A 16,616-nucleotide genomic window follows, 5' to 3' on the forward strand; every position below is an offset into this window, starting at 1 on the left:
TATTCATTTGCAGAGACAAGCACCCTCAAGGAAGCCAAGCAGCTGAATACATATTTGCAGAAGACCAAATCAAGGGTCCATATGCTTTAGTGGGATTTCATTACTCTCTGCAGAAACTGGAAATTTGGCAGTCTCCAAGCATCCACATCTTTTTGACACTCTGCTCAGAAATCCCCTTTTTGTCCTTGAAGTCTGACTGCTGAAACAGGTCCAATTGCTAGTAGATGTTGCATTGTGTTCTGGATTGTTTTTAGCTTTGATGTGGTATTTCCAGGAAACCATTTCACGCTGATACACTAGATGACAATTCAATCACATATCCTTATCCTACTGAGCTAATCTTGTTTACTCACTCTTTTTTCTCCCCTGTTAACATGTGACAATTGTATCCATTTCAGTAGCTTTCATCTGTCCAGAATGCCTTTGAACTACACACTTTCGGAGCTGCTCTGTGCTCTTCTGCAGGCCTGTACTGGTGCCACTTCTATTCCACTTGAACGTGTTTTTTTAAGATTTGCATAAACAAGGAAGAGCAGTAAAATTAAGGATCTCTGATATACTAAGCTCCTCTCTGGGCAACCTGCTCCCTTCCCTTGGGCAGAGTCCTAGTGTAGAACTTTAAAGGACTTTAAATCAATGAAGACAGATCTTCAGATTTGAATGGATGAGGACCATTAGCATTTACCTCATTTTCTTCCTGTTCTGTCTCTTCCTCTTTTTGGGCAGAAAGTCACAGAATGCAACATCCTCAAATGACAGCTTTGACTGGGATCTTTTGTCATTCTTCTTTTAGGGCTGGGCTTTGCTTTGATCTACAGCCCTCTGACAGCTTATGCTGATAGAGAAGCTTTGCCTTATTTTCTGAGTAAGTTGGAACTAGAGGTACGACTCATTTCCACCCCTCACAACAAACTATCGTGACAGACACTTGTAGCATCACACTGGCTTCATACAGTACCTCCGCAACACAACTGCTTTCCCTTCTGGAAAAAAGTGCAAGACTTAAGTACACCATCTCTATGATTCTGTGATCTCCTGTGCTTGCCTTCAGGTTCACTGTTGTTTGTAAAAACTATGTCACATTTGTCTCAGAGCTTCCTCATACTCAGTCATTCAACACTAGACTATCAAGAGCCAATTAAAATACTGCTCTAGGCCTGGGAAATGAGGTGAGGTTGACAAGATAATAGGAGTGGAACAATTAGAGTTAATTAGCCCAGTGGGAAATCCATTCCCAGGCAGCTACTGGTGAGAGGCTGACTTGGCAAGATAATGAGTCTAGACTGGATATACCAGAACAGGCAAAGCTTCATCTGCACAGAGAAGTGGCCGGTTCAGGGCTTCTGACTCACTGCCACAAACAACAGTAAGTTCTGGGAGAATATCATGCCCTACACAGCCCTAGTGAGCTGGGATGGAGCGTGTGCGGCCACCCATGTCTTGGTGTGGTCTCCTCGTACTTGTCACCAGAAGCACATGCTCCTGCATGTACAGGGTATATGTACACCAGAAGTGGAGCATACAAGGAGAACTGCTGGAGGGACAATCCAAGACAGTTTTACTGGTGAGAAGTTGACAAGGCAGGGAATCAGACTGGTAGGGAGGGAAAAGCTACAAAGGCAACTCTGGTAGAGTTCTTCAGCTAAATAACTCAACTACTAAGTGTTTCATCCATCTCCCTTTGTTATTTGGTGGTAGGAGAACCAGCCCTGAGGCACCAGCAATTATCCTTTTAGTGGCATTTCAATGGCAATATTCCCAGCTGCCAGAAGCTCTAATAAATAAAATGAAAATACATACTGCTAAATTAGAACACACAACTATAAACAACATTTTTCTCTTCGCTGGCCAAGTAAATAGCTTTTGAGAGGAGCTACTCTGCTGATTGTTATCCAGTCAGAAAAGAATCAGCTGCTTTTCTTCTATTTCAGAAGTAATCTCAGAGTTTTGGTTTTCAGACAAGCACATCTCACAAATCAGCTAGGTTTGTTCATGCAATGCATGGTTCTTTCAAGCTCTGAATATTCCTGAGGAGAAAGGATTTCCTCTTACCTTTTCCTATGTGTCTCCGTGTGTTTTCTATAGTAGAGTTGCGGTTTACATTTGAGAGCAGTCCCAGGCAGAACCTGTTTTTGTTATTTGAGGGATCCGTAAATCCATCTATAAGGATACTTCGAGAGGAAGCCTGGAAAGTCTCCCCTACACGGTTGTTGAGTTCATAGTAGGCAACTGAGCACCAGTGTTGGGGTTCCTCATAGCAAACAGGCCGAAAGTCTGTAGGAAATAAAATTAATCAGATGCTCAGGTCTCAGTAATATTTTTTAAACAGTCATTCTCCGTTTTCTTTCCTCCCTCCCTCACAATCCCACCCCACCCGGCTCTTCATCTAAACGGTCACATATGTCATGCTTTATCTTAACAGCAGCTTCTGTTCCTTCTTAATTTTATGACTGAAGCCCCAGACATGCAAAGGGCTGGTACACCAGCTTAACTCTAAGCCTCTGAGGAGTCCCACTTGTTCTTAAAAGTGATAACTCCCTGCATTAAATTAAGCACATGCTGACATTCCTTGCTGAACTGGGGCCCAATCTCTGTACTGAAAATAGCAAGGGATACATCTGCTCTGCACACCAGCAGGAGCTAGGGATGACAGACGGGCTCAAAGACAGTCAAAACTGAACCAAGACTTCAGCCTAATACCAAACTCTGAAGTTCAGAAGTAATCAATCACTCCCCCCAATTTTTTGCATGCTTTGGGGCTTTCTGCTTCCATGTGGGACTGTAAGCAGAAATGTCAGCAAGGTCATTTCTTTTGGATCTACCCCTGCCCAGGTTTTCTAACTCAGAGACAGAGAAAGACTCAAAAATGTAACAGAATCTCTGAGTCTGGTTTGTCCTAGAGGAATTAGTGGGAAACCTTATCCTGCCTGCCCACCACAGGCATGTGAGACCTCCTGCCCCCAGAGCACCTCTGTGTGTAACCTCTAATAAAAACTGCCAACTAATATTCACTAGGGCAGTGACCACAGATGGTAAACTATGGTAAAGAGATTAAAACATGCCAACAATTTATTTAAAAGTATTGGTTATTATTTAGTTATTATCTAGTTATTATTTGGCCATTCTGTGTACCCATCTGTAATTAGCACTATCACTCTCATCTTCCTTCTGCTCCAGTTCTGTGATACACACGTGTTCCTCACTGTTTCAGAAGGCTGGCATTATTTTTTTAATGTGCATGTGTGGACTACAATATGCTGGACTAAAAGAGCAATGATGATTTTTCCTTTGCAGCAGCAGGAAGCCAAAGGAAAACCCAGCAGAGGAACTCCATTTCCCCTTGCTGCTCTGCAGCAATGGGCTTTGAATGGTGGAGGCATCACCTACCACCACCAGTCTGGAGGTAGCAGAGACCATCCCAGAGCCGCCTTCTCTGACCACCTATGCCCTCTCCCACTAAAGCATTCTTATATGAGGACAAAGAGTTTGGCCTTCAGTAAAAATCTCTTTGTACTTCACTAGAACATGTCCTCTTCTAGCCAGCCAGTAATGTAACATTAATACAAAGATGGCAGTAAAAAAGGTCCCAACCACAAGGCTTTAAAGTACTTGAAACCCAGAACTGAAGGTGATAAAGAAATCAGTTCTGATATTGGTAGTGCTCTTGTGTGTTATATTGCCTCACCATCCTTGATTTGATAACTTTGTCTTTACAACGTAGATAACAGTGTTTGCTTTCATTAACAGCTTTTAACTGTAATAGTCCATGGATGCAAATAAGGTCTAAACTCTGTAACTTCAAACATAATTCACTGAATTCTTAAATCAACCTATTCTGCTAGCTAATGGATGGGTCTAGTACACAGCCTTACTGCAAAACTGTCTGAAACCTATTATTACAAATCACTGAAGAGTTCAAATAACAATTTTTTTGCTTAACAGGTTTTCTTTGAAGAATAGTACAAATGGTTATTTACTTTCAGCTTCTCCATCGGCAGATTTACCTCCATTGGGCAAAGACAGCACTAGTTGACTTTCAGCTAATGCATCCATTGACCGCCCATTGTGGGTTCCTGGAGGTTCTCTTGCATGGTAAGGCGGCGGTGGAGTTTCCACTATTAGAAAGAAGGAAAGAAAGAAAGAAAAGAAAAGACAAGACACCTAAATCAATACGTTGGTAAATTCTCCCCAGCTTTTCCTGGTGAATACTTAACATTTCTTCAGCATATTGTTTAGCTAGAGACGGGCTGGAAACAGAGCACAAATCTGAACCTGACCTCCCTTCAGTCTCCAGATTAAGACCATTACATATTCATAGAGGACAGGAAGGAAGGGCTGTCATGTTGGACATGCTGCACTTGAGAGAGAGGGACAGTCACAACAGCGCCTCGGGCCTAGACCGGTGTCCAGTCCAGCTCTCTGTTAACACCAGCTGTTACCCAAGAAAGTAACACACTCTGATCCTTCAGTTCCCGACTTCTCTCACAAATTTAAAACTTGAAGATGATTTAAGAGCAGAAGCTAACTTTAACTGATCCTCTGGGAGAAAGCTCTCTTTCTTCACAGGCTATAAAAAAGCCCATGGAAACCCTTTACGCTCTAAAATCAGACTTGGCAGAACTCCCTTCAGATTTGTCCTTTTTACCTCTGTCCTACAAGGGAAGGCTGTCCCTCTTCTGGTTTGTTCAGTCTCCCATCAAAGAGCAATGGATGGGATGAAAAAACCTGGAGAAAACGTATCAACTCACAACCTGTCCAGCTCCTGATTTGTTTCATTTATGGCACAGTAAGCTAGAAAACAGAAGGTGACTCTACAGTGGGGATTCTCAAGAAAGACAGGAGGCTTTAGAAACCCAAAGAAAAAAAGCAACTTCATTTTTGTATTAGAAAATGTTGACATTCACTGCATAAGCACTAAAAGCATGTAGGTTTATTCATTTGAACAGAAACTCAGTGGGCTTATGTGTAAATTATAGCCATATACAAGCTTGCAGGACTAAGGATCTCTTTAAGAAGATCAGAGTTTAACTTGGTTACAGGTTGACATTTCCTCTTGTGTCTGGGGTCTGTTGGCTGCCCCTCAAAACAGAGCAACTTCACCCAGAGTGGATAAATGTGGACTATCTCATAAGACAACCATTGAATCTTCCAAGTTAAGTACTGCACAAGAATATTACTCTATTTAAGCATTGTTCAGGATTTAGGAATTTCATACGCTATATGATATTTCTAACATACAGATGGCATAACCCTCCCACAGAAAATGCAACAAGTAGAATAGTAAAACAAAATCAAGGAAGAACAGAAGAGAATACAGGTTGCAGAAAGGAATATAATGCGGTTATACAGGTATTTTTGATGTCTACACCAAAGCTAGTCACCATGAGCTCTCCTTCTACCCACTAAAGAAAATCGGGCACCTGCAGACATGGTGCATCGCAGCTACTTTAGACATATACCTTCAGATGCAATGGATCTTGTTCTAGGAGTGCCTGTTTCTCTCCACTGATTACAGAGAGATTATAGACAATTGCATGAGATGTAGAAATTTGCATTGTTGACACCTATATTTGGTCACACCAATCCCACTCAAGGTTCTTGATGTAACTCCAGTTTGCTTTAGATAGTCTTCCATCCCTGATTGTTACACAGGCAAATTATGCTTATCAGCATGCTGTGTACTGTGACATACTGAAGCTCAGGTTGAGCCACTTCCATTTTTAAGTAGCTTTGCAAGGTCCCAAGTTCAGTTAAATGCACGAGTCAGAGTCATTAAATAGTTGGAATGGGCCTGATTTACCTGTCAGGACCAGCTCCACTGAATCCAGCTTGGTTACACAGAGGTGAAAGAAAAAGATGTGAGAAGACAAACAAGTCCTACTAGTTGCTGAAATTTTTCCATGTTGCTAAATATGATTTAATCTGAAGTATAGATCTAGAGAAGAAATGAATGAAGGTCCATTCAATGAATGGAGAGGGAAGGAAAAACATCACACTCTGTTGAAAATGTCCATCTTAAAAGGAAGTTCAAATACTACAAATACTTTGTAAAAATAAATACCTTCCTTGCACTTAAAATAGGCATATCATTAAGGACAAAACTTTAAATGCTTTGTAGGTGAGACATTAAAACTTAAGCCACCTGAATTCATCTTTGTGAAAAATTTGTTATCATTGAAGCTATTTGAGAGTTACAACAAAATGCAGAAGTGAATCTGAACCACGTTTTGGTATTAAAGCTAGCTGTCAGCTGTGATGCATGACACCTTCTTGGCATATTTAACAGCCAAAGCATAGTAAAATTCTCAGGCAATTAGAGCAGTACTAAGTAAGGAGCTCACAACGCAAACAATCTGGCTGACAATAACCCTGCCGACCTCAGAACTGTGGAGCTTATGAAACATGTTCCAAAGTCATAGGAATTTGCCTGTTGGCTTCACCAAGTGTTGGGCCAGGTTGTCAACCAACTTAAAAATTAAATTTAAATTAATTTAAATTAAAAATTAAAAAATATTTCTGTGTACCAGTTTCCCCATTTATCCGTTCTCTCTCTTGATGGAGTTTCTAAAGGTCCCTACCCGGACCATCTCTATTAGAAATGCCTAATTTAGGTATTGCAAGTGCTCTTTTTCGTGGATTGTATCAGAAGCTTGGATGGGCAGCTTTAGGCAGAAGGTGGCCTGGTACACTTGCTCCTCTCCTTAATTTTCCCCTTACAGCAATCATGAAATCTGATACAGGTACTTCTAAGAGTAGGATGACTACAATTCTTAGTCCACTGAGCATCTGTCAGAATAACTGGGAGACAACACCAAGAGGCAGTCACAAGAAGTCACGTTCCAAATCCATCCTGTCCAACATTTCAATCTGTAGCTACAGCCTGGGGGGAGCACACAGAATTGGCACCTGACCCCTGCCCCTGGCCAGAACCTCGACTGCCTCGGTCAGGATGTCTGAAAGCTCGTTCTTACCTGTGAGCTGATAGGGACTTCCTGGTCCAGAAGAGCTTCCTGGTGAGTTGGGGTAGCTGATGCTGTTAGGCGACTGGGAGAACATGTGGCTGGGTGATGATGGAAAAGGGGTGCATGGAGGATGCTGGAAAGAATCAGGATAGGTGGCATTGTGCGGCATCAGCGGCTCGCTGTGCAGAGAAGTGTTTCGAAACTTGGCAAGGAGGCTGAGGTGAGGGTTAAACTCGCTGTGTCTTGGAACGAGTACTGGAGGTAGGACTGAAAATAAAAACAAGAACAGAAAAAATCTGGTTAAAACTGCACTCTTGAAAGTGTATCTCTGTGTAAGTTAAAAAGAGGCATATTCCATGCTGCCCAAATATTGCTGTCTATATACAAGACATTGAAGGGCAACAAACTTGTCCAAAAACAAGAATCAGAAGCTGATTCTTGGACCCTTTTTTTGCCCAGATTTGCAGCCAGCTGCAGCAATTCCATATGCAAAATATGGACTCATTCCTGACTTGAGCAAGAAACCATAAAATTCACAAGTACGGCGTGTGCACACTTCCCTCTTACAGAAATGCAAGTTCTCTCCAAATTACCTGTCCTTTCCTTCCTGAAAGACTGAGCGTCAGTAGTTAGTTAAATACTATCACCAGGATTTGCCAAAAACACAGCCAAGTTTAATAACAATTAATAGCGTTCCACAATTCACTGCATATTTTACTACCAGCATTTTACAGATGGGCAAAAGGAAGCACAGACAAGAAGCTAGACACCAGATTTAAAAGGTTTTCAGGTACTTGAAAAGGCTGCCAGCCAGACAGTGGGATCTTTAAAAGGAAATGTAAATGGCAATTCAAATATTGCAGCAATATTAATTTAGCTCTTGCAATACAGTTAGAAAAGATCTAGCATGAGGAGGCAAATGTCAATGGTTGGTAGTTAAGACATGAAAAACGCTGGTCAGAAAACTGAAATACAAATTAATCCATGTAAAAAATGGTCTAATAGAAGACATTGCCTCTCTTCACAAACTCTCTTCAGTTACATCTCATACTGTTGGTGCTGTAGCAGCATTGCTGCATTGAGAAACCTGAAGTTGACCCAAATTATTGTGCATTCTGACATATCAGGAGTAAGAGCAGAACTGGCATCACACCACTTCAGAAAACCCAACTAGTGAGTCACCTATGAAGATGCAGCCCCTAGGCTGGAATAGAAGGCAGTTTGCTAAATAGTTCTGCATATGGGAGTTCAACTTGAGGTTTTAACTGGGTCCCCCATAGTCCTTGTGGGGGGAACAGCACCTACAGTGGGTGACTCATGTACCCCAAGATTTCTGTATTATTCACTAGCTCATGTAGTGTCTAATTGTCTTAGTTAAGACCTTAAACACAAGTAGGGGGGAATGAATCCCCAGTTGCTGTCATGCAGATCTAGAAGCCACCAGAGAAGATAAGAGGGCAATTCGTGTATATGTGACAAGGATGAATTGTCCAGGAACAGTTCAGCAGGCTTGTATTGATTGACCCAGTGTCCAGAGTTCCTCTGGCCTAAAACCCAGCAGCGTGTAATCTTTCAGTCTATCCTTACTAGTTTACGGAAACAAAGAGCAGTGTGCCCTCTTGGTTATAAATGCTGACAGGAATATATGGTTTGAACGTGTTTTAACATATTGTTTAGACCCAAAAAGCTCTGTCTAGGTAAGGCCAATTCTTTTTAGGTAGGTGAGCTAACACCTTTTAATTACAGTGAACTCTCATTTATCCAGCATAATGAAAGAGTGGAATAATTGCTATAAAGCAAATAATATAGAGATAATGCAAAACATGTGCATGAGAAGAGGCTGTAGGAACACCCTCATTGGAGTGCACCCTCAGTGCACTCAGTTGCTCAGAGAGCTGCGGCAGTCCAAGCTGGAGGGGGAGGACCAGTGTCTGGTACCAATGGCAGGCTTACAGCTTCTTGACCAGTGGCAGGCTTACAGCTTCTTGCTTGATGCAGCACTATGCTGCACCCAGAGCAGGGTAAACCACACTCCTGCCCACCCACTGCCATATACCATTTGGGAATTTGCCAGTCACCCACGAACTGAAGAACTCAGCCCTAAAAACATACAAAAGACTGGGCTGATGACAGGGGGTTCACTGCAGAAGTTATCTTCTTGCTTGCCCAGAAAGACAGGCACTGAGGTACCTGTTAAGAGACTATACATAGACCCTTCTCTGGCCCAACACATTTCTAGTTAGCTTCTGACCAGCACAAGGATGGTGCTCTGGAGACTACCTTTTTTCTTTCTGCCTCTGATATGACCCTGTCTACGGGTTGAAGGTTTTGCTGCCACCCTCTTAAGTCCTTTAGTAGAGATATTTCTGCTTCTTAACCGCTTCTTTAGTTTTTTGGATTTCATAGACTCCCCAGGTAGGACTCATACAGGCAATCATAGAATCACAGGGTTGGAAGGGACCTCTGGAGATCACCTAGTCCAACCCCCCTGCCAGAGCAGGGTCACCTAGAGCAGGTTGCACAAGAATGCGTCCAGGTGGGTTTTGAATGTCTCCAGAGATGGAGGTATTCACATCTGAGATGCACTGCCCAGTCCCCCATGGGTCTCTTCATAGCCAGTGGAGAGAAACAGACTCTTTTAGCGCTCAGTTCATCTGCTCTGTGTTGGGACAAGGCCAGTACCACCACTGCAGATGTGGTTTTGGTGAGCTGGATCCCTCCCATCCCATGCCCCTGTGGGCAGCTCCAGCCTGTGAGCTGCTGCTGCTTCTGGGGTTTTCCTCTGATGCTCCATGAAGCTGGTATGATGCTTGCCAGGTCTGCTGCTGCTCAGCCAGCTCTGACCAGCAGCCCTAGAAAACAGGGAACTGGTGATCCCTTTGCACCCATCAGAGGTGCTGAGCAAGGGACAGCTGTGCCACAGCAATGGGAGGTTGGCACCTTGCTGCGGGTACCACTGCTAAGGAAGCGGCTTTCTTCAGCCCGGTGAGAACTCAACACAACTCCTTCTCTAAATGAAAGCTGAGAATCTGGATGTGTGAACAGCACTTGCCAGGAAAAGCCTTTGACTCGCCCTGAGTGAGTCAGCAAGAGGAATTTTCAAGCCTTGAACTCCTTCCCAGCTCTGACCAGGGTACTTTTAATTTCTGCTCTGCTGCAGTTTTTGCCACCTCACTCAATCTTTCCACTGACTGCTCTGTGGCTGCCTAGAGGGCTAAAGCCTCTGTGGTGGTGAGGAATCCAGAGATTTGCTTGTTTGTGGCTAAACATTCCCCAGAGGGCCTTGTTCTCCTTGCTCTTTTGGTAACAGATGTCACTCTCCAGGGCACAACAACTCTGAAGGAAGTGTGACCAGAGGCATGAAACTGAGTGACTGAGGGCATTGGGACCTGTCTGTCCCCATAATCTACCTCTGTTGTCTCCACTCAGTGGAGTCCTTATCTTCTACCTGCTGTTCTCCACAGAGAGCCAGGGGTAGATCCTTTCTTCTACACATGCCCAAGTGTTGATCTTTGTTCAACTAAAGACAAATACGGTCATGTCTGAAGTCCTGCCACTGCCTCTTCTGCAGTAGGCTTTTTCCTGTTCCCTTTAACTGCAACAGTTCTTGCTGGAAACCTGGTTGTGACCAGACCCTGTAACTTCAGGTGCTAGCAAGCAAACTATCAGCCTCACAGTTTAATTCCAGGTACAACATCCACCCTGTGATTTCTCACACATCAGCCCATCTTTGCAGAGTTTACTACCTTTGGAGACCTACCCTCCAGTGAGATCCATCTGTTCCCTACGCCCATGACCACAAATACCAAACACAGGCCCAACAGTGAGATCATCGGTTGGTCTTCCAACTGGGAGGCTATCACATCTTAGTCCCACTCGGGCTTGATGAAAGCAATCAGTCTAAGTCAAAAGTTCATTTAGGCTCCTGCTCTCTACATGGTGCATGCTAGAATTTACACTATCGACACATGAATGATCTTTTATAAAAAGCATATGGTAAATGTTTAGGCAGCTATTATATTTTTCTGAAACTGCAGCTTCTCCTGACAACAAACCATTCAGACATTTGACCAGCTCTTCCAGGCAAAACAACAAAGGGGGAAGCAGAACCTAATCACCATACCTATCTCCTTTAGCCTAGGTGGCCTAACCCCTCTCTGCAGTGGGATGTTGCACAAATAAAGGAAATATATGCTGCTTTTTTAATAAATGGCACCTGTTGCTCAGCAGACCTGAGAAGAATTCTGCTGGGGACACTGGTAGCAACAATAAAAGCTATGCATAATCTGTGCAGTATTGGTCAGCATAGACTAGGATGCGGCTGGGCAGCCTGAGGACACAGCAGAGGCAATGAAACCCCTGAATCTCAGACCAGAGCAGAAAGCTGCTCTCTAGTAATAAAGGTCTAGGGATCTGCCAGGCCATTAAAGAAAGGGTGAGGCCTTCCCGTCTTTGATATAAATCTTTCATTCTGAATAAAAACGAAAGAATCTGGTCACAGAGTGGTTGACTCAGCAAGACAGACTGCAGTGGTGGAAAGTGAGCCCCAAAAGGACGAACATTTATATGAAAATAATACTGGCTTGTGGATTTTAAAGAAATGTGCTGCTGACTAATTTCATGGGTGGATTCTTTAGCTCCAGAGGACAAGACTCAGAGAATCTCACATAAGCCTAAAATCACCAACAGCCAATATGCAGAAGATGTCCTGTAGTGAAAAGAGGACTGTTGTTTAAACATCTGGCACTTAGATCAATCGCTCCCAGCCTTTTCAGTGGTGATCTCACTGCTACCACTTTCTCCTGAACCTCGTTTCTTCTCTAGCCTCACCACCACCTCCTTGAAGCACTGCTTTCTAACTGCCTCTGGCCTGAAGCTGCATTACTGCCACTTGCAGGGGTGTAAGCTACCTCTCCTGCCGCTGCCCCAGCACACCTGAGCAGACTGCACTCCTTGCTGCCCCGCATCTTTAGCAGAGAGGTGACCCACTTGTGAGCTTCAGCTTCTAAGTTGTCCCCCTAAAAAGAGCGGTAGACGTGAATACGACAGCTCACGAACAAGTCGTAGACCCTGTGGAGAACTGGCACAGCACAGCTTGCACCCTCGCAGCTGCGCTCTCTTTCACCTCCAAAACAAGGAGGTCACGTCCCAAGTGCCCAAAGTCCCTCCTGTGGGCTAAGCCCTGCACCCTGAGAACTGCTAGTCCATGCGAGTCTGCACGGTTCAAAGCTGCACCCAGGAACACACTGCCAATTCAGCAATACTCAGACCTGCACCTTGGCCCCGTCTCATTTACTAGTAGAGATGCAGCCAGTCTGCTGCACAGACAAACAGGAGAGACGTTCACAGCTGAAAACTTCTGAGTTTCAGGGCCAGAACAATATGCTTTGGCAGCCATTTAGCAGCTGCTGGCTTATCCCAGTACTAGCGTTTGTTAGCTGGCACTGAACAGATCAGAAGACTGGGGTTGAAAACAGCACTGTGCAGTGCTGTCAGCTACCACACTGAGGAGACTCCATTAACTACACTGGAGTTACACCAGAAGAAATGAGAAGACACTAAAGACTGCAGCCTTCAAAGAGAAAGATACACAAAGTGGGATATTTTATGAGCATCTTTTCTTGGATTCTTGAAGAGTTTATTTTAGCAAGGCAGGAGATCAGCTCTTTCCACTGAAAACTGTTGACAACACGCACCACTCGCTGCAGCTGTAAAATTTTAGTTGTGACAATGTTTACAGCAGTTCAGATACAACTTCAAGATGACAGCTCCGCTGCAGTGGAAGGACTGTCAGAAAAGGGAGCAGCCCCTGTTGTTTCTAACAAACGTCTTTCCCTTATTTCATCTGTGTGAAAAGAAACATCCCACAGTTCACTTATCTGATCCCAATGTCACCTCAGAGTAAAGTTCATGCCAGACAAAGAGTAATCACAGAATAATAAGTATACACTTACCAACCGTATCCATTAGTAAATTAAATTACTGTGATTTTTGGCAGCAAGGGAGAGCTAGGTTAGACATGAGAAATCATTTTGAACTGTAAGGATAGCAAAGCAAGAGATTCATTTGCCTGGGGAGGCTGTAGAGCCTCTATCACATGGGATTTTTAGAGCTCATTAGAAAAACATCTGTCAGGAATGTACCTGGTAATTTGTTTTGTTTTGGGAGTAGGGGCAGAGGAGAACAGGATGACTGCTCAAGATCTCTGCCAGCCCTGCTTTCTAAGATCCTCATATAAGTCAACACTGAACACTGCCATTTTTTAACAGCTGTTTCACTGACGCAAAGCTTCAGTGACCCTTCAGTGAGGTCATGAGTTTTCAGTGCTGACCAAGTCCAGTCTAAGGATCATCAGTGGAAAAATTAAAAGTCTTATGGGATCTTGGGTGATTTATTTCCCACAAACTATCCATTCAGGTAAGTAAATCCCACGGAAGGCAGGCCACGAGGCATTTTTGGAAGAATCAACTGACCTGGTTTCATATCCACAGCAAAATAAGCCATCTTAACTGCAACTGTAATCTTTAAAGAAAGAGACAGAGATACACTTTTCCTGTGGATTAATGAGACAACTGTTGGTTTTCAGACAATGCGGCATAAATCTAGACAGGGTGGTAAGTCTAGGACAGTGCCTAGAGGTCATGCCAATGGCCACCAGTTTGCAGAAGGAGGGTTCAGAGAGCAGCCAGCACCCACGTCCGTGGAGAGGGAGCGCGTTTTCAGCACCCTGGACAAGATCCGGGCGCCCTCGGGGGTTGATGGGACGTGGACCCCACGGACCCCATGGACCCCACGGAGCAAGTCGCTCCTTACTCCCACCTGGCGGACCTGTAGCACCACCAGGCAGGGAAAGACCCAGGGCCCTTCCATCAAATGGAGCCTGCCTTTTCACATTTCAGAGCAGAACTCAGTAGTATGCACCAAGACGAGACCTGCCAGTGCAAGAGCTAATAGGGAGATGTGAATCATTTGCAGATGATATAATTACCTGGGGTTTCCACCCGCCGGTAATGGTAGGGGTTAATGCACACTTCTTTCTGTTTTGAGCCAAATGGGAACTCACAACATTCCAGTGGTTTCAACTCATGGTGAGACTGTAAATCAGGCCAGCGCCACACTCTGCAGTATATGACGTGGGGAAGCCCCTTGCGGTGAGACACCTGCAGCCGCCCATCCAAGGAACGTGGGATCGTGACACATTTACTGGGCTGACCCGGGCAGCTCAGAGCCCTTTCCAGTTCTTCCATGGCACCTTTTTTCTTCTTTAACTTCTTCACCAAGGAATCAACAGCTTTTTCTGCCCACTTTTCCTCTTCATCTCCTTGTTTCCAGCCCAGCAGCCTTTTCACTGCAGGGCTGGTAAAGGAGAACAAGGAACTGATAGGGGTGCTGGAGTGCATAAGAAGCAGAGATTACAGACGAGCGTCAATGGAAGCACAAATCGCTCTCCTGCCTTGCAAGGCTTGCACGGAGTTTCCACAATATTGAGATGGACACTTCCTTCAAGGAAAGGTTCTTCCACACATATGTTTTTGTAGTCTTAGGCACTGGTTACAAATAGTCCAATGGGGTGGGTCTCAGAACTTTCCAAACATCAAGAAACTGCTGATGAAGCCTGCAATAACAACACAATACATCATTAGGCTTCACACACTCCTTTCATTGTTCCTTCAATAAAATCTTTTGAAAGAGAAATCATTCAAAATGTGTATTTAATTTTCAATGGTTTTCTGTTTGTTTTTTGCTGTTTACTTTGGGTCCAAGCCTCTCCTTCCCACTACCCTCCACACTCATTTTAGAGTTGGACCTTGGAAAGCATTAAGTGTCCAGTCACTTCAATTTATGTTTAGGTTTAATGCACTAGGCAAATTGTTGCAGGGTTGGGGTTCTATTTACCACAAAAGAAAATGTACCTTTTTTCTTTATGCTGGTAGCTGTAGGTTCAGCTCAAGCACCTTCTACAAAATTAAAACTGTAATATCAAATTTTACAGAAGTAATGAGTAGAATATTGTCGTGACTTCAACTCCCTCTCTGCCCTTCCAATCTCACTCAACTGTCAAGAGTTGTAAAATATTAACTGTAAAATTAATTTAAAATTCAAATATGCAAGATTTCATGTGGTGCGTTTGAAAGATCTATCACTATTCTCTACGCTTATTTACATTGTTTCATATGCAGGGGAAAACCTTGTTTGCCTAGCCAGTCTGTTTTGCTCTCTCCAACAATTCAAAGTTTTTTGGATGAAAATCACAGACTTTTGGACACAGTTTGTGCTGGATGGATCCTGAGTTATTTCTGCTAGGAGTTGCTACATCTGACAAAGTCCAACAGAAAGAGTTTAGTTGTTGCGAGTTTTTCTTTTTTTTTTTTTTTTTAAATGTAGCTGGAGCCAGTCTAATTTTAGCTGAAAATGACATATTTCCACTGACTGGAACTCTGAGGAAATCGTCCTTGTATGTCAAGCTATTTACTGCTTTAAAAATACTTCATGGACCCCCTGTGCATACCAAGTCCAAAGGACTGAACTATACAGAGGGCACTTAAAACAGGAGACGAGGCCAGCTTATAAATGGATGCCTCCAGAGAAGCGGCTTCTAAATGGATGCCTCCAGAGGAGCAGCTCCATGACTGCTCTACTCCACCCTTGTGGGAGGACTTCGGTCCTTCTTGCTCCCCACCAGTAAAGGCCTGGACATAGTCCTCAGCACTACTTATATGCAGCCACTGAGGGGACAGAGAGATATTGCCCACTGTCGGGAGCAGCGGGGCTTCACAAACCATATTATTCTGCAGTTTCCTGAAATTGTAAGAGTTCAAAGGGCACCTGGGGACACTGAGTGCAGGCACAGGTACAACATATTGAGACTTGAGGCCAATCCCAAAGACTGGTTCCTCAGCATAGTCTCATATGCTTAGCACCACACAGCTCTGGAGCATGCTGCAGGGTAAGCACACATGGCCCGGGGCTTCAGAGCCTCTTAGACAACATGCAGTGTTTGCTGAGGACCAGTAACTGCCTAGAGCTGTTTTCCTCCTGGCTCTTCCGTTTTGTTCTCATGCCCATTCCTCTGCCCCACTGTGTTACCCTTTAAGACCCCCAGCACCCTGAGAAATGCAGATCCATGTAAACATAAGGAGCTTTTTCCCTTCTTCCACAAGTGCAGCAATGATGAGGGCAGGGGCTCAAACTCCCCAAAAGCCTTTCACAGAGGCTAGGGAGATGGAAGCACTTGGCCCCACAGAGGAGAAAGCATAAAAGCAACTCTTTGGCATGTCGCAAGTCCCAGCAGAAGCTGCTATTGCCCCAGGAGATTCACGTTTCGAGTAACAGCGGACAGGAGGCTGCATGAAAATATGAACAGAGGGACTACAAAACTGGAAGGAAGAGCAGGCACACCTTACTTCAGGCACCCACCACAGCACTGAGCTCTGCCTTATGCAATTTCAACATTATTAATCTATGTGTATGTCCAGTTATCCCCAACTGTCAAGAGAGGCTCTTAGAGCACGGCAGAAATCCCCTCACTTGCGCCATTCAGCGATCAATTCCACGGAACAGTCCAAACTTGTCCCACACCGCAAAGAGAAACTTCAGATTCCAGATTTTTTCCCCGCTCTGTATTAGTAAAAATCCAATGACCTGGAGCATTTA

General features: G+C 44.1%; 1 protein-coding gene across 2 annotated transcripts in view; it reads right to left on the bottom strand.

Annotated features, from left to right (window-relative positions):
• Window positions 1-16,616, bottom strand: part of SMAD9 (SMAD family member 9) — a 46,226-nt gene that overhangs the window by 14,712 nt on the left and 14,898 nt on the right. Inside the window, exons 2-5 of one of the 2 annotated variants that reach the window (XM_063332925.1) lie at window positions 13,951-14,577; window positions 6,972-7,229; window positions 4,005-4,115; window positions 2,053-2,274 (exon numbers count right to left, since the gene is read on the bottom strand). In XM_063332925.1, coding sequence (XP_063188995.1) covers window positions 2,053-2,274; window positions 4,005-4,115; window positions 6,972-7,229; window positions 13,951-14,362 — 1,003 coding nt within the window. In that variant the 5' untranslated portion in view covers window positions 14,363-14,577. Of the gene's footprint in view, window positions 1-2,052; window positions 2,275-3,977; window positions 4,116-6,971; window positions 7,230-13,950; window positions 14,578-16,616 lie in introns of both variants that reach the window. The other variant, XM_063332917.1, reaches the window with a different exon arrangement.

This window comes from Chroicocephalus ridibundus, chromosome 1, assembly GCF_963924245.1.
Source record: "Chroicocephalus ridibundus chromosome 1, bChrRid1.1, whole genome shotgun sequence".
Classification (NCBI taxonomy): Eukaryota; Metazoa; Chordata; class Aves; order Charadriiformes; family Laridae; genus Chroicocephalus; species Chroicocephalus ridibundus.